The sequence below is a fragment of the Taurulus bubalis genome (assembly GCF_910589615.1).
Source record: "Taurulus bubalis genome assembly, chromosome: 3".
Taxonomy (NCBI): domain Eukaryota; kingdom Metazoa; phylum Chordata; class Actinopteri; order Perciformes; family Cottidae; genus Taurulus; species Taurulus bubalis.
Window position 1 is genome coordinate 15,437,781 of NC_136591.1, and position 24,190 is coordinate 15,461,970.

General features: G+C 43.3%; 2 protein-coding genes across 2 annotated transcripts in view; both read left to right on the forward strand.

The window, feature by feature from the left end:
* adam19a (ADAM metallopeptidase domain 19a) overlaps positions 1 to 9,080 on the forward strand; it is a gene marked incomplete at its 5' end in the record, with an annotated part of 160,068 nt that extends 150,988 nt beyond the window's left edge. The window contains 4 exons of the mRNA XM_079214914.1: positions 2,103 to 2,202; positions 3,511 to 3,762; positions 5,745 to 5,947; positions 8,213 to 9,080. Of these exons, the coding sequence (XP_079071040.1) occupies positions 2,103 to 2,202; positions 3,511 to 3,762; positions 5,745 to 5,947; positions 8,213 to 8,264 (607 nt within the window). The 3' untranslated portion in view covers positions 8,265 to 9,080. The remainder of the gene's footprint in view (positions 1 to 2,102; positions 2,203 to 3,510; positions 3,763 to 5,744; positions 5,948 to 8,212) is intronic.
* A 1,320-nt stretch (positions 9,081 to 10,400) lies between these two features.
* LOC306734310 (PC-esterase domain-containing protein 1A-like) overlaps positions 10,401 to 24,190 on the forward strand; it is a gene marked incomplete at both ends in the record, with an annotated part of 35,737 nt that continues 21,947 nt past the window's right edge. Inside the window, 4 exons of the mRNA XM_079215667.1 lie at positions 10,401 to 10,515; positions 15,477 to 15,566; positions 16,429 to 16,508; positions 17,475 to 17,707. Of these exons, the coding sequence (XP_079071793.1) occupies positions 10,401 to 10,515; positions 15,477 to 15,566; positions 16,429 to 16,508; positions 17,475 to 17,707 (518 nt within the window). The remainder of the gene's footprint in view (positions 10,516 to 15,476; positions 15,567 to 16,428; positions 16,509 to 17,474; positions 17,708 to 24,190) is intronic.

Consider the following 24,190-nt stretch of genomic DNA (forward strand, 5'->3'; position numbering starts at 1 on the left):
TGGAATCCAGACGAGAGCAGGCGGACGCAGCAGGAGGCGTTGACAAAAAACTGCGATTAAGTCGGACAGTTTTAGGCTGCCTTCAAAGTATACACAGGAAGTCACAGAACAAATGACTTCCTGTTAGTTCCGAACTTTTGTCTACATGTAGTTTACAGATCAAGTTTGGATTTATTATATGTGTTTGTAAATATATATTTATGTATAAATGACTGTGTAGCTGCATCCTTTGTTCTTTTTATGTCTGCCTGTGAAATACATTACTACTGGTTTTGATGTGTGTAATATTAATACGATTTTGTATTAACAACCACACAAAATATGTTTTAAGATTAAACATGAGACGAATAGTCAACTATCGAGCGTTAAGTATTACAACTACACATAAAATAAGGATTTTCTACAACACGTGGTGTTTGCTGTCAGATCTAAGCGCCAATCAGCTCTCTGATGTGGCGACAGCCAGGCGTTTCCCATCATGCACTGGGCACGCAGTCGTTGGACAGCTACTGCGCCACGTGGCTCTAAAATCGACGGCCGCCTTGATCTCGTGGGATTATTGTTGACCACGTGTGCATGACGTCAGAGCAAGTCGGGACCGAGTCGGACACATATCTAACCAGCATGCATTGCGTGCCGATCGCCGCCGATCGATTCTGCGCAGAACTGGCTCGTCTTGAAAGAGCCTATTGATACAAATTTGTCTGGAAAGGATCCAGCAGTGCAACAGCCTTTGAAAGGCCCTGACCTTCCAAATAAAGACCGGGAGAAAGTATTAATATTGGTGAAATTGAGCCTCAGCTGGAATTTACAGTGATTGCAGCTAAAGGGAGATAACTAAATGACTGGCTCATGCTATAGAAAACTGAGCTGCTAAGATGATTAAAACGACTCCTGGAAACCCTCTGCTTTTCTTTCTTTTTCCCCCCATGTCCAATCATTTGGGTTCATTTACAGTTCAACAGTGGGAGAGCGGGTGGCTCCAGCTGATTAAAGGCCTCTCTAAGCATACAGTATAGACATACAGTTTACTTGGAACACCGTCCAATCAGCTAAGAGCATACAGTACATACATACACTGACTTTATTTACCAGTTTATGAAGTGCAGTACATCTCTAATTTAATCCAATGCAACGGCCCTGCCGTAAATGCTTTCTTTGTAAAGCTTGTTGGTTGATCAGCGTGTTGTTGCTCTAGATTACATGCGTCTGCAAATGCATCGTGGAAGGAACATGTGCAAATCAAGGTAGAGGACTGTTGACTTTTAAAACTGCACTAATCCATATTGTATATGAAAGAAAGAATCCACAGAGAATTATACCCATCGCTGCAGTCTTCACTCTCACTGCTCTCATCAGCCCGGTTTCCAGCAGCAGCAGGACACTGTTTCCACCGTCTCTACCAGCTCAGCAGCAGACAGACACAGCTAGAAACCAGCTGGTGGACAAAGTGGAGCATTTAGCAGCTAAAGAGTCAGATATGTTTCGGTTGGTGGAGACCAAAGCAGAGCTAAACTAGAGACCATCTATTGGGATCACACCGGTCGGCACGCCAAAATCGGCCCAGGGTGTAGAGTTCCACTTCCAGCACCCTCGTTCAGACCACACCCATCGCCAAACTCTTTCAAAAACCTTAATTTTGATCTCTGTACACCTGTAAAGTTGTGTGAATGCATCTTGTACGCTTGTGATGCTACCACAGTGACACGATGTGTCGGACAGAAGAACTCACATCTCTTCTGTGGTAGTTCCTGATACAGTTCGTCTCCATCATGACACTCACACACAGACTCAAGGGGGGGAGCAACACCAGCATCACATCGTGGCTGGTAAAGAGAGTGCATATTGGATTTACATTCATCAGGTGGACACATACACAACTCCAGATGAATGATGTTGTTGCTCTGTGTGTGTTGGATGTGTACAACAGTTTGCTAATAGCCGTATGAAGGTGTCGTTGTGCCAGCTTCCTCTTCTCACTTCCTCCTGGATGAGAACTGTCATGTTGCCTTCTCTTCAGTCTCTTTCCCTCCTGGGTCTCTGAAATCAACATTTAGAAAAGCGATGGTTTATTGTCTGCCTGCTGTCATTTCTATGCTCAGCTTGGAGGCATCGGTGGAGAAAGGGAAGAACGGCCATCTCAACCCAGCCTTCCACCTGAAGGTGGTCGGACCAATCAACAAAGCCAGCAGCCACAAGGGGGTGAGTTGTGTGTTTGTGTGTGTGTGGGGGGGGAAGGTGGGGGGTGTTGGTTTTATAAATAAAATAAATGGAAGAAGGGGAGGAAATTGAATGGTGGTGACTGTTTCTCTCGCTATGTTTTAGTGAATATTAGACGGTCCATGTGGTTGACCTTCATATTTAATGGCCTCATTTTACAGCAGCTTGTTATATTGTGTGACCAATTAGAGTCTGCTTCCTCCCACGTTCACAACATTCAACCACTGGTTCAATGTGCCTTCAGCATCATTTCATCATGTCGTTGTTTGCTTGTTTTTTAGCATTTATTTAATTGGATGTTAGCAGCTCAGGGTTATTCTACATTTGTCATTGGCATGGAAATAAATACAAAAATAGAGCAAGTAAAAAGATAAATAGAAGAAAAAAATAGGAATAAAGAGGAAAAAAGGGAGGGAATAAAAGTGTTAATAAGAACAATAAGAGTAATCATTATTCATCCAGCGTCTTTATAGACAAAGAGAGCTCAGTGGTATTTACAGTAATAGTAACTAATGACACAAACACTCAACTAAATATATAATATAAAGAGAGTTTACAACAATTGGAAATGGAATAAAAAAAAAGAAAATGTAAATACTCTTGTTTGCAATCAATTACTTGAGTAATTTTTTTAAAAGTAAGTAAATAATGATTGTTAATTCCACAATTGTAAAAAGTGTAAAAACAAATAAGTAGTAGTAAGAAGTAGTGATAATAAATTCTTAGTAAAAGCAACACTAAAAAAATCTGAGAATCTGACAAAAAATACTAAATTGAGGCTTTTTATAGCATAAGTGGCATAGTGAGTGTCTAAAGACTGTAAACAGGAAGTGGACGCAGTCACACATTGGTTTGTGGACTGGGACCTTGAAGCCTCAAGATTGCCATCTTGTTATTTTGCAGAAGTGACAGGAGAGGTTCAAACTAAGTACAACCAAACGCTGAATAAGACGTTTTTAGGCAACCAAACTGTAACAATGCACTTTCGTAAACTGAAAACACTGTGAAAGGGTTAAAGTTCTAAGATGAACACAAACAACTACCAGAATGGACAACGGCGTGTTAGCAACTGCCAATCACAAGGTCCCCACAGCCCGCTTTAATGTCTATTTAACTCTACATGGGAGCATCATTTACCAAATTAACATCATTCTGAAGGAGACTTGAAGGGACATTTTCTCATAGACTTCTACACGGTCAAGATTCCGTTTTTGAGAGAGTAAAGGGCCCTGTGGTCATCAGGATATTGTTTTGCTCAAGTTTTCGTTGTGGTCTTTGTTGTGATTCTAGCTGCCTCACACCAGCAAAGAAGTCCTGCCTCTCCGACCGGGCCCTTCGCCGAATGGCACCCAGCCAGTCAACATTGTGCGACCTCTGAGACCCGCCCAGTCTCCCCATGGTGGTCCCCGGGATCTCAAGGTGGTTCGCCCGCCTCTGCCAGCTGGAAAGCCCCCAGGGGCCCCACCTAAATCCCCCTCAACCCCACAGAGACTCAGCCCGCCCAAGAAACCTCTGCCCCTCAACCCGACACGATCTCCACTGGTAGGTGCTCTTTTGACCCGTTTCTGTGCTGTAATTGACTATAAGTGAATTTTAAAACTATAACATAAAAATCAACCCAAGTGATGTAAAAGCCAGAATAGAGTTGAAGAATACAGGCAGGCAGCCACGAAGGACACAAGCTTTAGGAAAGCAGAAAGCAATACTGATCCCATTTCACATTAAGCAGGAGACAGCTGTCTCTTGATATTAAGTGTAGAATGGAGGAAAGGCATCTCCATTTATATTGGTTTAATGTTCAGAGAAAAAACTTCAGTTTTATTTCCATAATTTTGCTCACCAACACGAGCTGTCAGGCAGCTAGACAGTTGTTAAATGAATCCCCATTTTATCAATAGCATCGACAGCGAGAGCTTCTTTAAAAGCGACCTCATGTTGTGAGCTCAGGTATAGCTGCACGGCGTGTAGCATCATTACCATGATCTGGGTCTTGAAACAGACACTCACTAGATGGCATTCAGTCAGATTCATACTGGGAAAATGTGGGAATATGTACAGAATAACAGGATTTAAGCTCTAATTGGACGAGATTGGCATACCAGGTGGGGAATAAGATATGCACTGTATTTTAACACATCACGAGGTCACAGGATGTGGTCTGTAATAGACTTGGACGTTCAGCAGGACGAGCCAAGAGAGAGAAGCAGAGCCCTTTCTCTTTCTCTTTCACTCTAGATGGCTTGCATTTCCTTTCTGTCGTCATATCGGTTTCCAAATAAACCTTTTTGTGTTTTTGTCTATCAGAGTAACAAAAGCATTTTCTTCCATATTCATATAAAAGTCAAATTTCACACTGAAATTTCACATGTACCTTTCATGCAAAAAAACCCTCATAGATCTACTTACATATAATAATAATACAAGGATGACAGTCCAGACCGGATTTGAACTCCAGGACGACCAGCCAGTTGACAGAAAAAGAACAGTTAATTACAGCTGTAATGATGATGAGTGAGGTGGGGGTGAAACATTACACAGATGTGCTTTGGATGGGATTAAAATCATTGACCAGCGCAGGTGATGTCAAAATCACTCCACCTCCTCTCGACAAATACATCCTTTCCGAATGGGGCTTAGATGCCAAATTCCTGAAGCACATAAACGTAAATAGGACGACAACAGGACGGCTTCTGTTCACCAGTAATTTACTCCAAATGAAACGTTCAGGTGTTTCCAGAGCAGCTGTTTTACTCAACAATCAATGCTCAGAGTAAAAACTAATCTTTTTTTACCTGTTTGTTGTTGAGCTCATTTCTAACACAGAACCAACATCTGGAAAACATCTTCAGAGCTCAATACACCGTGCGTTTACACAGATGAGGAGGGCTCCGCCTCATGAGTCAGACTTGAGTCAGCACAAAACTGTGCGATAAGAGAACTTCTCCTGATGCAGCTAGATAGCTCATTTAGACATGAAATTCAGAGAAGTTGCCAAATACACAGAACGCTGGACTCTCTGTATCAGATACTTGATAGATGAATTTGATCTGAAGCCTGAAGAAATAAAGAATACAACTGCAGTGTGTTTCTTATCTGATTGCGTTCTTATTGATCTATCTTCTCTAATCAGTGCTTCTCTGTGAAGTCCAAAATTCCTTTAATGTCATATTGCTTTTTTCTTGTTCGTGTCAAATATCCAATATTTCATGTGAGTTGACTTTGAAATCTGATCGCTGTGCTGTAGAGGTGATTTTACTCTACTGCCCCCGTGTGAAGTGGGACTTCTCCTCTTATCAGCGGGCTGAGCCGATTCTGGAGACCACCTGGATCCAGTCCAGTACAGGAACTTGAATGGAGTTCTCCTCCCTGCTGTGTCCATGTGCCAGGGATTAAGTGCTGCACACCGTGCTGGATAACCTTTCTCTCTTCTCTTTGTGTCTCTCCCTTCTACTTTTTGCAGTTTGCAAATGTATAATCATTTTGTTGACACCTAATCTCCACGATTTGTGTTTGTTCTCTTTTAGTTAGTGTCTGAGCTCAGACCATCCCCGTTCCCTCCCCAGAGGCCCCTCCCCCTCAGCCCAGCCAGAGGGGCCTCCCCCACAGTGAGTCCAGCCAGAACCATGGTCGCCAAGCCATCTCCGGGTCTGCTGGTCATGATGCCCCCGGCAGTGGGACCCAAACCTGTGGGCAAAGTCTCAGCCATCCCCCTTCTCAGAGCTCTCAGGTGGGCCAACACACACACACACGCACACACACACACACACACACACTGTAGTTGTGTATTCCCAGTTGCTCATGTGGGTTAGGGCTTCTGTTCTCTTTCATCTCTGTTATAAAATGAGAGCTTTTAATGTGCATGCTCATGGAAAAGAGTCACACAGAAAAGGTTTATACGGTCACATCATTGCATTGCTATGTAACACAGTTTAACAACAACTTCATTGCGCTATTGCTCTCTACAGCAATTCACATTAGCAACGAGTGCATCGAGCAACATGCAGAGCAACTGACAAAGTAGTGAGCGTTATTACTAGTGACATGGATTTATAACGAGTACAACCAGCAGGGAAGTTATTTATTCACACAAGTTACGTTACTTTGTTACGTTTTGTTGTTATATTGTGTTGTTATCTTACGTTGTTACTTTACTTTGTTGCGTTGCATAACAGTATGTTGTTACTGTACATTGTTATGTTGTGTTACATTACGGTGTAACTGGGGGTGGGGCTTATGAAACGTTACATGAACAGCATCAGACTTGAGTCCTGACCACACCCAACCTCACACCAGGGTGTGATCAGATGTGGTCTGTTGCACCAAGACCACACCTAGCTAGTACACCTCCATCACTGCTGAACAGGATGAAGAGAAAGCGTGTTGCAGCAGCATTGAGGGCAAAGTAGATGAGGAGACTCTTGACGGCCCGATTGCAAAAGGTGCAGCTAGTAGAGAATGCTTTGTACCAGTGAACAATACACCTGCTTTTATCTAGTGTAGTGCCAGTTTGGGGCAGGACTGTTAAAGGACCAAGCCTATATATATATATATATATATATATATATATATATATATATATATATATATATATATATATATATATATATATATATCTGTGAGAAACACTCCCTCACAGTATTTCTATCTTTTCATTTCATGCTGTTTTCCATTCAGGGTGGATTTTGGCACATAAACGGTCCCAGTTTACAAACCATGTCATGCAATGACTCAGTTCTCCATCAGCAATACATTTTCATTTTATTTATGAGTTACATGCCCTTAGTCTAAAAGACTGTACTTACTTTTCCAAATGCAGAGTCTTCTTTCGATGCAGCTTTTCTGTAAATGCAGTAAAGGTCGGGCAAGGAAACCTCGAGGTGATGATCGTTCCTCAGGTTTTTATGGTTCCTCTGCTCCTGTAATCTAGCAGATCGATCAAAATGTCTCGACATCTGGTCTCTCTGGCAAAACCAAGATCAGAGCTCACATTGAACACCAGCTGCTGTTAGTTCAGACACTTGCGAGGAAGAAGCAGCCCACATCAGACTTTACAAATCAAAATGTGTCTTTGTGTTCAAAGTAGGAGCTAACTGTTTATGGAAAGCAAAATAATGGGTTCAAAATCAATATCTTCAGGGCACACTGACTGATGGCTGGTATTTGTGCTTATGATAACTGTTCTTATGATAATGGTTTTAAGCCAGGAAATTCCTTTGTGACTTTAAGGTCAGTGAAACAGCACTTCCTGTTCTGTTCTCTGGAATAAAACATTATTACATGCTTACTTAATCTCATAAAAATATTACATTACATAATTGATTTTAATGCATACATTATTTTATATTCGCAAAATATGGAAGAACACTGTTGAAAAGTTAAGAAAAATGCTCCAGGAAAGAGAGACATAAGTAGGGTTCATTTAGAAGTCCCACTAGTTATCTACGGTTTGGATTAGTTCAGTGTTTAACCTTTAAAAGCATTTAGGCTGGCACCATTTTCTCATAGACTTCTATACAACAGGAGTCGCCCCCTGATGGACATTCGAGAGACTGCAAGTTTAAAGGCGCTTCTACTTTGGCTTCACTCTCTGTCCTCGTTTCCTGCCTACCTCTATACTCTCCTGTCTAATCCAAATGCTGCCTAACAACAAAACCACGTCCAACCATCTTAGTGTAGTCTCTTGTCATTTTGAATATGTCATGATTTCTTTGAATTTGGGATGTAGAGTCAAAATAAGCTACAGTGTGTGTGCTCACGGTGATGAAAGAACGACCCAGTGAAACAGCTTGGTTCATTGTTATGTTTTAAGACACAGATGGAGCTCTATGGCACAGAGGAAGAAGAGATAGCAAGCTGTGACACACATACACACACACACACACACACACACACAATACTTGTTCTTCCCCGATTCCAAAATATGAGAAAGTCAGTATGCTGCACGAGTGTGACATTACGATAGAATCTCTTCTTTTTGTTCTTCTCCTTCCAGACCGGTCCCAGGTGCCAAAGCAAACACAGCCTCGCCTCCGCCACGAAAATGACCTTCTCCTCCTCCCTCCTCCCTACTCCCTCCACCCTCCATCTTCCACCCTCCACCCTCCTGCACCCTCCACCCTCAGCAGCTGACAGCCTATTTGCACTAAAGGGACCTTGGCCGGTAAACCACAGAGCTGTCGCACAAACCAGAGGAGGATGAACGCAAAGTTAAAACCTGAGACGCGGAAGAACAAACAGGAGTCTGACCATTTCAGACTTCAAAATGAAACCTCCCTCCGATTCTCTACTTTGACTCCCCCCCCCCCTCCTCCCAGCGCGCTAACATTCACAACAACGACGCGGTTTTGCACGGAGGCCTTGCAGACTGAGACAAGTGTTATCGCTCGGGGACGGTCACATTTGCCAAATGAATTTTTTTTACTGATTATTGTTTTTGTTTTTTTAATATGTTAATGCTGTCTGTGTATAAACAATGCATTTTGTAATGACTGTTGTTCTGTTTACAGTTTGTGTTACGTCACGTTTTATGATTTATGTTACGTGCCAAAGAGGTCTCTTCATACTTGGGGTGTGTCCCGAACGCTTGCAAATCTTCTTATGTCACCTTAAGTTAACCGCAAGTCAACTCCTCCATACTTTTAGATTTTATAATTTATTGTGTTGTATGTGGAACGTGTAAAGTACAAATCTGGAGATACAGTGGCCTATGGGGAGGAAAGAGAGCCAATCATACAGCAGCTTCTTTTCAACACTGTTTACATGGTGGAGGATTTGACGGACGCATGGGACTTGCAGGACACACCCCCCGGTCGCTCATGTTGATTTGAATGTCTTTCGCTGTGTGCTATGACTTTTAAATTGTTGCATAAAATATTTTTACAAAACTATCATCAAGTTTCTTTCATTCTGTCTTTTTTATTTTTTTCATTCCAACTTCAACAACATTGAATGGAAATGTACAAGCATGCGTGATGACATGTTCAGTATGAGTGGACTACTGCCAGGCAGGCGAGCTCAATGCCTCAATCGGTCACGCATTCTTGAGACCAAAGTCTTTTCATAGAAGCACAAATGAAAGTTGTGAGTTTTTACCACAACAGACATTATGCTATTCTGTGTATTATGGTAAATGCACAGTGTTTTTTGGAGCTTGACCGGTACTTTGGAATAAATAAACTCCCCATCCTTACAGAGTAATCTGACGCTAGGCTGAAAAGCAGCGTTTTGCTGCCCTCTGTCTGAAAGTCTCTCGCCTGTTAACCTCTGACCCCAGCCAGCGACACTGTATGAAAGATTGGGCCTCTCTTCAAAATAAATCAGCTCCAGGTGAACCAAACATTCTACATTATCCAGAGTGTGTACCATCGGTGACAGTGTTACAGGAAAATCCCAAAACATTGAAGAGCAGAATGTCGGCCATTCAGAAGCTGCAGGGTTTTATAGTCGTATGTGTAGTCAGTGTAGACCAATAGTATGTCTTTAATAATCCAATCATTAGAATTAATCTAAAACATATCAATTAAAATCTAAATTTGGTTAAATGATATTCATTAAAAAAAATGATAACCCTCAAATTTGAAACATTTCTTTTAGACAGACAGTGAAACCATATGTTTTTTTCTTATCTTGGTATGAGTGACCTTGACCACCTGTTCTCTTACGTAAGAGAAGAGCAAAAATGAGAAAACATTGGTTACTAACATAATGAGAACAAACAAAAATTTGATCTGTTCTTTTTTGCACATTTTTGGGTTCAGAAATGTGCTCCCTCACCCCTCTAACCACGTCCAACAGTGATGTCTATCTCTGCAGCGAGGCGAGATGTTAAACCGCTCATAGTTTTTAGGTGCTCTTTAGTCCAGAACAGATTAAAGAGGACGGCCGTTGAGATTTTGTATTTGTAAATGATTCACATTGCTGTTGATGCCGAGGTTCATCCTGTAAAAGCACACCTGTTGTCTGAGTTTAAAGGTCTGACGTGTCCCGTTGGGGAGGAGGTCTGAGGAGCGTGTGGGCTTTCATTGTCTTGATCTGATCTTGATCTTGTCTCACTGCCAGTGTTTCTGATGAAAACTAAGAATACAACTTATTTCCTGTCACAACAGTGCCACGATGATCTTATACCTCCTGTCTGACAGGCCCAGTATGATGTCTTTACACCAGTATGAAGTCTTTACACCATGGGTCGTCTACCCTCTCACCTGCCCGTAATGGATTACACTGATAGAAATGAGATATCAGCTTTCGTCTCCCTGCACACTAATGCGTTGGGAGAGTCCACGGTTGGAGTGGACAGTGAGGAGGAACGGCCTCGTGGGGAGACGTATGATGAACACGTTTCCCCAGCCCATTACCAGCGAGGACAGCCGGCGTCCGACCAAACCTGCAGGCTGAATTCTGGTCCGAGACAGGGGACTTGATCGAATTGAAGAGAGCTGAGTTTCTCCAGGACCACTGTCTATAGATGATGTTCTGTGCAGCCACAGGCCCGAGGGCGGTAAATAAATATGTTAATGTCTTCCCCCGGGCTAGCCTTTGGTGGACTAGCTACATAAATGAAGTGAGGGTTTGTAAAAACAGAAGCCAGTCAGGTTGTGTTGCCTCAGCTGCAACAATAAACTCTGGATAACAACCAGAGAGCACAAGTCCTGGTGATTTCTGCTCACATTCAAAACGTATCCTACATATAGATGAGATAAGATGAGAATAAAGTAATTTAATGAGCACACTACCAGAACTGCAACAATAACTACTTTGTTCGTTTTTTATTTTTTCAAGGAGAACAGTCTCATTTTATTTGTTAGCATACAAAGCAGTGCACATATACCTCTGGAAACAAAGCTCTCTTGTCACGTTTTAGCTGTAATCGCTGCTCCCCCCGACAGCCTATAGGACTTATGGGAAATGCTGTTTGCTAAAGCAGTAGTTTAGTATTTTGGGGATTTTGCTTATTGGCTTTCTTGCCGAGAGTTAGAAGAGGAGATCGATACCTCTCCCATGTCTTTGTGTTAAATAGAAGGCTGCTGGTGAAAACGTTATTCCTCTGGGGAGCCCGTTGTGTAAATGTCACAGATTTCTGCCTGTTACATTTTTATATTTCCTGTGCAGATCTGATCGATAATGGCACAAGATGAAATGTTCGGGGTCATCAAAAACGTTCATCGCCTGTGGAGCATGGATGTCCACAACGTAGTGTATTTCACTACAAGCTGTCCTGTAAATGTCGAGAATACACTGTATTCAAGTATTGTTTGCAGGGAGAACAGCTGCCCCTTTTGCAACTCTATTACTCCACCGTAGTTTAAGGTTATTCATTATCTGCTCCACCATGCTGTGCTCTTTGATATCACCTTTTGTTTGGTATGTTGGAGTAGTAGCACCTTGCAGGGATGGGGTTCATGGTGGAATCCCTCACTGATTAAGCTGACTCATGGCCTCGTGGGCCGAGAACGCTGACAAGCTCCAAACAGAAAGTTCTTTGAAACCCACAGTCGCTCTGATTCTGCTTCAGAGCTGCAGATCAGAACAAAGACAAAAGCAGCTGCTCCCGACTGTTTTTTCTTTGCTTCCAGGTAGTACAGACTTCAGCTAATGTGCTGAGTTCACACGGACACCCACAGAGCTGCCGGAAGCCGCCAGAGAACACCCAGCACATTAGTGAAACTGGTGGGATCCGCAAGAATTCCTCTCTGTAGTTTCAGAAAGATTGTAAAGAAAATCTAGTTCTGGGTCGTATGCTGTAAAACAAATGGCAGGTGACAGACCGGGAAATACTGTCTGCCTCTAACTTCATAATAATACTGTATTTAAGAGGGTTAGTGAGAACTTGGCTTTATTGCCTAAAGTAAGATGAGAAGATTAATTAAATAACTAAGATTACTCATCTAATCATATTTCCCAAATTATTGAAATATTCCATCTCTACTTTTGATGACACTATGGTCCCCAGCATTGCCATTTTCACAGGTATTTAGGGGTTTGAGCAACATGGACAGAGTGATTAGATTTGGTGGGTAATTCCAGTATTTTGTGACACTCAATATATTTTAATTTGAGTCCAGCAAATACAAATCACTCAGCATAGTTTTGTTCCTAACAGTGAGATTAAGGCTTTGAAAGCGCATTTAGTGGGTAATTAAGACCAAATGACCCTCATCATCGCTGCTCAGTAGCCAGAGACCTTTGAATAGACACACTGAGACACACAGCTGTTATTAATAAGTGATTGCTTCGGTGTCCTGCTCGCTGCCACACTGTGACGGCTCCCTGGGACTCTTGAATAGAAATGGAGCCATCTTTCATGTTATTAGTAACACCTGTGCCTTTTCTAGTCAACGTGTCTGCTGTAGAAAACAGTTTGACGGCTGAATAATTGTTCAAATAAAGAGGCAATTCAATCTATCAGGCGGACTATTTTTTTTGGCGTTTGGCCGAATCGGTCAGGGGAACGGAGCACATCCGTATCACTGCGACCTATCGGTCACGTGCGCCTCATCTCAGCACGAGACGCCAGGAGCCGCAGTCACAGCAGCGCTTCTGCTAGTAGCCCCACGGTAAGCTCATCTGTGTTTAACCACCGTAATACCCTGGAGCGATAACGGCGACATAACCGCAACACCTGTAGCAACCTAAAACTACTACTTTTATTTATAATTCGGCATATATTTCCATTAAGTAATGTTGGTGTCAATGGGCATATTTCTGAAAGGAGGTTGGTTTAAGTTGTCACTCAAACTTGAGCCTTTAAGGCTAATGTGCGACACTGTGGACATGGTTTGTGGAAGTGGGCGGCACACGTAAACCATTTTAAACGCAGTGTCTTTGAGTTCGCGCGAGAACAGTCACGTGGCTTGTGCGTCAATTAAAGTTACTCATGGACTAGGCGCCAAAGTGGCAGACAAAAGAAGGTAGGCCACATTACTCCCAACATATAAAAAGACTGTTTGCTCAAAGGTATAATACAAGTGAATATGGTCCAATGTGCAGACTTGTTTTAAGGTTAGCTGGCATTAACTGAAAGCAAAGAATAATCTTGCTCACTAGCAGTAACTTAAATGGTAATAGATCGATGGATACTTTATTATTCTTGCAAGAGGATTTTTTTTTTCTGCTAGAGTAGCATTGGTACATGCAGGTTACGCAATAACATTACAAAAAGCACAATATATTAAAAGAATGGACTGTACTGTACATCTCTTTTCTAGTCTTCCGACCACTCAAAGCGCTTTAACACTACTTCTCATCATTCACCCATTCACACACTGATGGCACAGTTAACATTCATTCAACATTCATTCAACATAGGCACAGCTACGGGCACAATTTGGGGTATTGAACCCTCGATCCTCTGAAGGACGACCTTGCCCATCACTGAACCACAGTCGCCCTCGACTTAGCTAGTTGAACAACCTTTCGTGGCTCGGTAAAATGTATATACCTATATAACTACATGGGTGGCAGAACTGTCTACCTATGTTTTTTTTTTTACAGCGAACGCAAAACGACATTTTACAGGTTATGTGTAACCAAGTCTACAAGTGCAAATTCCGCCCGCAAACCTGACTACACCAAGCTGCCCCTCGGTCACACTAGGAGAGCACTATTATAACGGTGGAGCTGGAATACTCTACGGGTTCCTGTCGGCTTCGAAAAACAGTCGGGCCATTTATTTTGTAATTAAACATCAACATGCCTTTATTGTCTCTTGGTCACATCTTGAGGTAGTCTACTATCACTATGAAGTGGAATTAGTGGAATTTCCTGCATAAATAGCTTTTATTTTGAAATTGCCTTCACTGGAAGTGTCCTCTTATTTTGAAGTCAGTTTTTACACACTCGTACCGTAATGCCTAGTACAAACGTGCCCCGAAGATCTACATGCGGGTTGGCCCGACTGTTTTTCGAAGTAGAGGCTGGCCTGACCGCAGTGCTACAAGAGCAAGGGAGAGAGTTTGCGGTCGGTGTGTCGACGTTGTCCTCATTGTTGCGTGGGTTGTGAATCAAACGACTACACGTCACATTGAGGCATCACCAGATGTCTACACTGTATATCAGTGGTCGCCAACCCGTCGATCTCGGCGACGTTCCACGTCGCTCTCCAATTTATTTTTTTTAAATCATATATATATATATATTTTTTTTTTTTAAGTGTCTGCTGAAATGTTTTCTTACGGACTTCTAAAGACCAACGTCATAAAAGATCTCCGCCTGATTCATGAACGCCTGGAAAATAGTTTTTTTGTTTTTTAAATTACACAGCCGAAGCGTTCTCGGCTGTGCTCCCCGATGAGGATTTATCGTGCACCCTGATTTGCATACAGAAACGCCCCGCCAGCTCCTTATCAGGGCATTCAACTGAAGAGACGCGCACACTTGATAGACTCCACAGGCAGACACTCTGATCTCTCTAGTTAAATCAGCAGACACTGACATGTCATTGCACCTCTATACTGACATTCACGGTAAAACACATTCAAACGACCCAGAGCGAGAGCGAGTGAGGGTTTTCACAAAGTTAGCGGAAAGATCCACGTGAAACAACATCCGGTTTTCAAAATAAGATAATGACAAATCGTAGCATATTATGGAAATGAGATTAAATTAATTATATTCACATTAAGTAAAACATGTGACCTTCAACTAGAGTTAAAGAGAAAATACAACTCAATTGTGCGTGAAGTGTATTTATTTGATTTGAGGGTTAATGGAAAGATAATTAATGTAATTATATCTGACTGATATTTATGTGTTCAGGACATTTCTGACCACATCCAAATAAAAATCTTTACCAATTCAGGTATTTTACAAAGTAAAAACTGAAATGATTTGGTATCTTTCAAATAGATAATTTCTAACATTTTGCTAAAATTATGCTTCAATTCAAACAGTTGATACATACAACAGTTTATATAGTAGTTCACCAGCCTGCTCATTGGAAATGTGTTTTTTCTTGTTCATATGGTGTGCGGTTAACAAAATTTTATTTTCATGTGGCACTGAAATTAAGTCATTTAGTGTGTTCTTGGTCACATCAAATTGAAAGCTGGAAGTATTTGCTTTCATTCAATTACAATTAGGCCAAATAAAAAGCCTCACGTAAGTTCTATTTTAAAGTAGACATACACACTCAAGTAGCTTCAAAAACACAGTGAAGCCTCAATGTGAACAGATGCTGCAGTGATAAAAGAAAGGTTAGATGATGCCAACAGTAAATGTGACTTATGACCCCTTTCTTCCCCTCCCACTCTTGTACACAGGCCGCAGTGCAGTCATGAGGCCGTTTGTAATGCAGAGTCAAGCCAGGCAGCTTCTGCACAACAAGTTTGTGGTGGTTCTCGGTGGCTCAGGTGAGAATGAAGGAGAAATTTAATCTCAAATACTTCCATATACAGTTCTGAGTAAATGTTGCACTTAAACCGTTCTCCCATTTGTCTCAGTATGGAGCTTTTTCCCCATCTTTTTTAAGAGGGTGTTCTTTCTATTTGAGAGCATGACTAATTGATTTCACTTTAGATTTTCTTCATCCTCACACTAAGGCATGTGTGCTCGTGAAACATCTGCTCTCAGATTTCTCCTACTGGCAGAGCTCCCATACTTGTTTCTTCTCCTACAATAGCTATAACAGCCTTCTGTCGGTGAGCTAGAAGGAAACTAACTGGTCAGTGGCACAGCAAGCCCACTTAATATGCTAGTGAGCATCTATAGCTGGTGGGGAATGACCAGTCAATGCAACACTCGCAGTTTTTTGTAGTTTGTGAACGCAGCAGCATGTTAGTACAGTAGTCAACAGGAATACCACTGCTTCACGAGCCCACAGAAGCAGCCTGAGTGTGAAGAGGGCTGGAGCTCCAGCAGGGCTGTTTAAGTGGGAGGACAGGGTTGTTGTTTTTTTTTTTTTAGGGAGAGCTTTGCAAAATCTGAAGTGAAATCAATAAATCATGCTCTCAAATTGAAAGAACACTCTCTTAAAGTGAATGAGATCTCAATTGTAAAAAGGTTTCTTGAACTTTTTTCAGAGAAGGTGCCAGCTTGGATTCAACACATGTTCATTATTTATCAGACACAGAATCTTGTAAAAGCTTCGCATCTTGCCAGCTATCTGCATCCATTAAAAAGCCCACTGGTCTTTCCTCTTTCAAGTTCTTCCTCATCCTAATTAATTGAATTCTTTGTGAGTAAAGCCTGTTGCATTTGTCTTTTTGATTTCAGTGCAGCGCTCCATGTACAAAGACCTGGTTCTGCTGCTTCAGAGGGATCAGTACTTGACTCTGCCTCAACTCAAATCCAAAGTAAATCTTTCCTCAAGTGTTTCATTAACATACTTCTAGTCCCTTTTTGCTCAGTCTTACTTCCATTCCATCTTTATGTATGGCGAAACATAAATGTCTGTCAATGAAACAAAGGTTGTGGTGTTCACCAGTATGTACACAACAACGGTCTATACTTTGCTTTTCTACCATATAATTAGAGCCATATTCCTTCATAGAGTCTGTAGTTTTAGATGTCCTGTGACAGTGGTTCCCTACCAAGGGGTCTGGACCTGTACAAGGGTCACACGATGTATCAGAGGGGTCCCGGGATGAGTACAAATGAGACTGTTATGCTTCACAATGTTCTGTGAAATACTATATTTACTAAATATTATAGTTCTACTTCATATAGGGCCATATTCACAAAACATCTGCAGACCTTTTAAAGGTAGCGCTGAACTAACTGAGTTCGGTGAAAGTTCCTAAATACCCTCTAAATAAGGAGTATCTGTTCTCAATTTAACTTAACTTCAGAAACGATTTATTTATGGTTGTAAAATTAGCTTTTGAATCTGTTAGCCTGAGGTGCTAAAAGTTGGAAATTGCAGCCGTGTGCCAGCATAACTCATCAGACCATGTGCTCCTATTCAACCTCAATTATTTTGAAAGTTCATAAAAGCGGCTATCAATATTTTTTACAACAATGGATGAAGGACATTGTGAAAACAAGGTGACAATGTGAAAGGCAGTCCTCGTCGTGATGAACCAACAGAATTATCATCTGCAGCTTGCTCTATCAATTAAACATAGTTGGATATATATTCATATTGACTGACGCAGACCTGATCACCTAACTAACCGCAGTGGTCATGAAACATGATGTAATCCTTATTTTTAGACTAACAACTGACCCATTTCTAACAAACTAAAAACATGTGCTTGGGTTCCCTGAAGAAGAACCCCTGGCTTCCTGTGGACCTTAATGTCTCCCTTTGTGTGGCGCAGGGGGAGTTTTCCTTTGAACAAGACGTCCTGGTGGAGGGAGGTCAATTAGGACCCATGACGAACGGCACTGAGTACAGAGAAGTCCGACAGTACCGCTCCGACCACCACCTGCTGCGGTTCTACTTCCTGACACGGATCTACTCCCCGTACATGGAGAGCATCCTGGAGGACTTCAGGCAAGGACTCAAACCCGATGTCCTCATCATCAGCTCTTGTTTATGGGACATCACCAGGTAACCAATCCTCATACGCTTTCTATTGTATTAAAGGCTCGTAAACATAGAACTTCAGCCAGGTAATGACAGGTGGTTCTATGTGGAGGTAGAAGGTAACCTCTGGTCAAAGATGGTTTCTGGTGTCACATGTGACTCACCCTGTGGGTGATGAGATCTGGTGTTCACAGACAGTTGATTAGCTGTCCTTGCGTGTATCGTTAAAATGTGACAACCTAGTTGCTCTTCCTCGCAAAGCACGTACATCTTTTGGGGAAGGCGACAAAGACAACTCCTTGGCAAATGTGTCAATCAGGGCTTCCACCAGTGTATTGTTAGCTAGGCCTATGAATTTACGATGCTTTTTCAAACAAAAATGTGTTTATACAAGTAGCAAACTCTAAGAAAGAACTCTTAGCTTGTCACCTGGTTGTTTTCATTACTCAGTTTGCAGCTCTGGGTTCTCATTTATAATGTACGTAGAATCGGGGCCTGAATGAGGCGTATGCCTCTTCCCACACAGGTTGACACACTTTGTATTCTGATGCACACACACATGAATAGTGATGGTGTTCTCAATCATATATTATAATCTTGAGTGCAAAAATAGCTTCTCCACATCTGCAGTCTGGACAGGGGTTCAGTGAGGGATACAGCTCAGAGGATTCAAGAGACGTCACAGAAGCACGGCTTCTGGGATTTGTTCTGAAATAGTAGAGCAAAGTGAGAACAAAGAGAAAATCATTCTTTGAAAGCAATGGACTGTGGTGGTGGTGCAGTTAATGTACTATGAAGGAATCCACTCACCAGACAAACTTCCTCAGTCTTGGAAACTGCTCTGCCAGTGCCCTCATCTCAGTGTCCCATACTCTGCAGAGTTTGTCACAATCTGTCTGGCAGAGAGCCTTTACCTGACATCAAGTATGCAGGGGTCTCATCTAGGGGGTGGGGGCGGAAGCCATGTATCGATCTTTTTTTTTTTATGTAATCAATTATGGGAGGCATAGGAGAAAGAAATGCGCCGTCCGTGTGTAAATCAAACGTCTGGACTTCTTGTCACTTGTAGCGGTGCTGCTGCACAGCTGTTGCACGGCGCACAGGACAACATCCGCGACATGCCGCTGGTCAAAGACTTATCTCAAGCATGAATCAAACTGGCTGCTGGTACTCTCGTAGCGCTGGAAGCGGCCGGTGTTACGGAGTAACAGGACTTCCGGCCGAAAGTCGCCAGTTAACATGGCCCCCTGTTAATCCGTAACACCGTCATCCCGATGCAGTTCCTGGAGAAGTAATATTATGAACCCAGACACGACGGCGTTTGATGCTCCGACCTCTTTGGAATTTCCACAACAAGTATGAAGCAGAAATAGTAGTTATTTTCATGGTGGATGACAGAAATGAAAATTCTTTGCATGGAGATAAACCACAGAGATAAGCCCCGCCCCTTCTCTGGTGCGTCCAGCTCGAATGACGCGACTATGCAGACTGTAACACAAGCAGTTCAGTTTGTCAGGTGCAACATTTATGCAAGTGTTGGTCAGTTTGTCTGCTTGACGATCACATTTTGCTGCAATAAAAATGATTGAATTGAGATGAACAGACTGAAAATGGTATCTTCTTAGATACAATATGTTGACAAAGTTTTCCTTTGGGCACAATTTGCGGTGGAAAAAAAGGAATACAATCGCAATACTCAATATATCGCAGAATCGTGATAGTATCGAATCGGGACCCAAGTATCGTGATCGAATCGTGGGACCTCTGGTGATTCCCACCCCTAGTCTCATCCTGCAGAGGCTTCAGACCGGTGTCTGACTGGAGCCATGCAAGCCAGCAATCCTTGACTATGCTGCTCTCTCAGCTGTGTCAGGGACCTGAGGACAGCTCAGCTAGGAACAGTATTCAGTTAACTCTGGCATTGATCTCATACCTCCTGCTCCACCTAGGAGAAGAAATTGGTTCTCTTTTGGAAACCCAAAACCTGCCGGTGAATCTTCTTGTGCACAAGTGACATTAGGAACAGGGCAGGAGAAGAACTGATCCTCAACAAAGGAATAGTCCTTGAGCTGCTAATTTGAACTATAAAAAGATACATTTTATGTAATAGTGGTCTGTGGCCAGCTGTCAGAGCCAGCAGCAAGATGCAGCGTGGCGGCCCAATGCTTTTGGCTTAGGTAGTAACATGTCATGCACTCATTATGTATAAGCCAGATACATTTGTTCAGCCATTATAGGTCAAAACCACTGGCTCTGTGCTTTGAGAAAATCTGGGAGGATGAATAAACTGTGGCGTTAAAATTACATAAACTACTACATAAACTACTTACTTTTAATGATTTGGCTACTAAATGCCCTCGCCTTGACTCCTCATCCTGTCCTGCACTGCCTGACTCTGATCCTCTTCATCACCGGCCCCTTCTACTTACTGTGGTTGTGCATTACTTTCAGACCTGACAGATTTACAGCATCTCTCCAGTAACATGAGTTATTACTTTTTAACTGCCTGTAATAATCAGATGGCTGCACTGCCATCATGATTCTTCTCCTCACAAACTCGCTTTGTAAAGTAATCAGTAATTTTACGTGACTTATCTGCAAAGCTGAGAACACAACACACTGATGGGATGTTACATCATTTTAGGTAACATTAAGAAATTGGACGTGCTTAGATGCAAAATAAACTATATTCACCTGCTTGAACAACCATGGAATATCAGGGCTCTGTCAGATACATTCCAGCAGACGCTGGTGATTCACGGATTGCAGCTAAAAATCACAGCCGTGTGGATAATCCACAGGCTGGGTCATAATAATGTACATTTCTGATTAATAGCTTGTGGGTGGAACGATACATAATTAATGAGAAAGCAGTAAAACAATGGCTTACAAGCTTTCTTAAAACCAATCACTGAACCTTGTGTGTGCATAATGCGTCACTAGAAGCTCGTTCATTCCCAGTTCAACATCTGATTGTATTAGTACGGCGGGCCACACCACTGTAGTCCCACTGTGCTCCAACTGAGCAGCTGAGGCTCTCTGTTGACGCCCTGCTGCCACTTGTCCACTAGTTAATCTCTCAAACAGATACAAAATGGAAAATGTATCGCTAAATAAACTTGTGGCTTTTGATATATCTGGGTGACCCACTCAATTAAACTCTGGGAGACACCCAGCACCACCATTTTGTAATGCTGCAATCACAGTTACAAATGATGGAAGTGATAGCGTGCAATGCTTGCTAGAAAATTGTGTTTTCCATGCGGTGGCTCAGGGGGTAGAGGACTCAACACAACAGGTGGTCTGGGTTTTATAATTTAATGTACTACATGTATTATAATTTTTCCCTATCAGCTTATTTTCTCATTGCACAGATCCTGTGTTCTTCTGTTCAGCCTGGTTTGAAGGAGAAGCTTTAATCCAATCAGATTTGTTCTCTCCTGTGTCTGTCAGCCAAGCAGTTTAAGCAGGCCTTTGCAGATTAAAGTACACTGAGAGTGGACGCTGTTTGATTGTCATTGACTTCAACAAATCAGATCTTTAGTTTGACAAGCTGGTTTTATTCTTTGACGTGCAGGGCCTACGAAATGGGATAGTTGTAGGGCTGAACGATTAATTGCATTTGCGATCATATCGCGATATGATAAAACGAGATTTTCTAACCGCAACGTGCGCGATTACAGCGTCATCACGTGACGCGAGCGAAAGAGCGGAGAACTCGGCTGCATCAACTTTTCATGCGGCCCGTTAACCTGTTGCGCAACGGCCTTTGGCTCCACAGAACAGTCAGAAACTGACACAGCTAAGACTTTAGTCTGGAAGAGGAACAGCACGTCGGTGGTGTGGAACCACCGACGTGCTGTTCTGGTTTCAAAAAAGAAGATGCTGCGCAGCGTCAGGTGATGTGCAGAGCATGCCGCGCTCCTGTTGCTACTTCACGGGGTAACATTACAAACTTGTTACAGCACTTAAAAAAACACCACAAATCAACGTGTGACAGTTGTATGGCTAAGATGCCGCGCACCAGTGCGCCAGACGAGCCAAATACCTCAAGACAGGGATCACTGACCGAAATGTTTGACAGCGTCACTCCATATGAACGTAATTCACAACCACACGGGGAAATCACTCGGGCAATAACCGAGTTCATAGCCAAAGATATGATGCCTCTCAGCCCGGTGACCAAGCCTGGGTCCATGGCATTGATTAAAAACGCTTGATAAACAGTACAGGATGCCCCCCATAAACCCCCCATTTCAGTCAGACTGCCATACCGGAGCTGTACAAAAAGTGCAAAGAGAAAGTTGCCACAGAGCAGAACGGTGGACTTTTTTGCTGCCACTACTGATCTGTGGTCAAGCCGCACAGCTGAGCCTTACCAGAGTCTTACAGTCCATTTTATTGACATAGGTTTCAAGCTCGGGATCTCAACGAGGAGAAACACGTCTGCATCACGACAGACAACGCGTCAAATATGGTGCTGGCTGCACGGCGCAATGAATGGACGAGACTCCAGTGTTTTGAGCACAGATTACATCTTGCCATTGGTAAATTATCGTGTGTAAAAATATATAAATTGTTGAGTTGTGGAAAGTGGAGGGGATTAAATAAATTCATATTTCCTCCCACTCCTCTTTTTATTTAATTCTAACAAATAGGCCCAGCCAATGGGAAAGAACATTTACACTAAATGTATCTAATATTGTGTTGGTCAGATTTAAATCATTCATTATGTTTTGTTGGGGAAAAGAGAGGATAAAATAAAAAAGTATATTAAATTGCAATATTGGAGGAAAAAAAATCGCGATATTTTCCAAATCATTCAGCCCTAGATAGTTGTATGATTGGTCAGTGGCCCACCGTGACTATTAACATGCGCTGTGATTGGTCAGTGGGGCAGCATACGGAAGGAGAGGAAGCTAGAATCTCAGGACTTGCTGGTGGATTTACTGATGACTCCTTTCGCACAGAGGGTTATGGAGGGTTATGTGCATCTGGTGAGTGAAATGCTGGTTGTCACTGTTTTTACATCTGCAGTCATATTTAATCAAACAATGGTCATGTGTGGACGTCTGCTGTCCACACATGACGGTCTGTATGAACGCGACGTGTAGTGGGCAGCGCACCGTGTTCAATACACGCGGGTCGGTCTGAAAGTATCTCCCGGGACACTTTTTTTTCAGTCCGCACCTGATGTGGACACATGGCACTGAAGGCCTTGGTCTAAAAAGCACGGCCCGCCACTGATACAACCAATGTGTTAATGATTATGTTTACTAGAGCACAAAGTTCAAATACTGTAAAGTAAGTCCATCCATCCATCCATTATCAGCCGCTTATCCGGGGTCGGGTCGCGGTGGCAGCAGGTTCAGCAGGCCGACCCAGGCTTCCCTCTCACCCGCAACACTGTCCAGCTCATTCTGGGGGATCCCGAGGCGTTCCAAGGCCAGCCGGGAGATATAATCCCTCCAGCGTGTCCTCGGTCTTCCCCGGGGTCTCCTACCAGTTGGACGTGCCTGGAAAACCTCTAATGGGAGGCGTCCAGGAGGCATCCTGACTAGATGCCCGAACCACCTCAGCTGACTCCTTTCGACACGAAGGAGCAGCGACTCGACTCCAAGCTCCCTCCTGATGTCCGAGCTCCTTACCCTATCTCTAAGGGTGAGCCCGGCCACCCTGCGGAGGAAGCTCATTTCGGCCGCTTGTATTCGAGATCTCGTTCTTTCGGTCACGACCCAGAGTTCGTGACCATAGGTGAGGGTTGGAACATAGACCGACCAGTAAATGGAGAGCTTTGCCTTCCGGCTCAGCTCCCTCTTCACCAGGACGGACCGGTACAGCGGCTGTTTTATTGCTGCAGCCGCACCGATCCGTCTGTCGATCTCCCGCTCCACCTTACCCTCACTCGTGAACAAGACCCCGAGATACTTGAACTCCTTCGCTTGGGGTAGGCAGTTTGTCCCCACCTGGAGGGAGCAATCCACCGGTTTCCGGCAGAGCACCATGGCCTCAGATTTGGAGGCGCTAACTCTCATCCCTGCCGCTTCACACTCGGCTGCAAAACGCCCCAGTGAATGCTGGAGGTCACAATCCGAGGAGGCAAACAGGACCACATCATCCGCGAACAGCAGAGAGGCGATCCCGAGACTCCCGAACCGGATCCTCTCCGCCCCCTGGCTGCGCCTAGATATCCTGTCCATGAAAGTCACGAACAGGACCGGTGATAAAGGGCAGCCCTGGCGGAGGCCAACACCCACCGGGAACGTGTCTGACTTACTACCGAGGATACGAACACAGCTCCTACTGCAGGCGTACAAAGACCGGATAGCCCGTGCCAACGGGTCCGGCACCCCATACTCCCGCAGCACCCCCCACAAAAACCCCCGAGGGACCCGGTCGAAAGCCTTCTCCAAGTCCACAAAGCACATGTAGACTGGTTGGGCAAACTCCCAGGACCCCTCCAGTAGTCTTGCAAGGGTAAAGAGCTGGTCCACTGTTCCACGACCG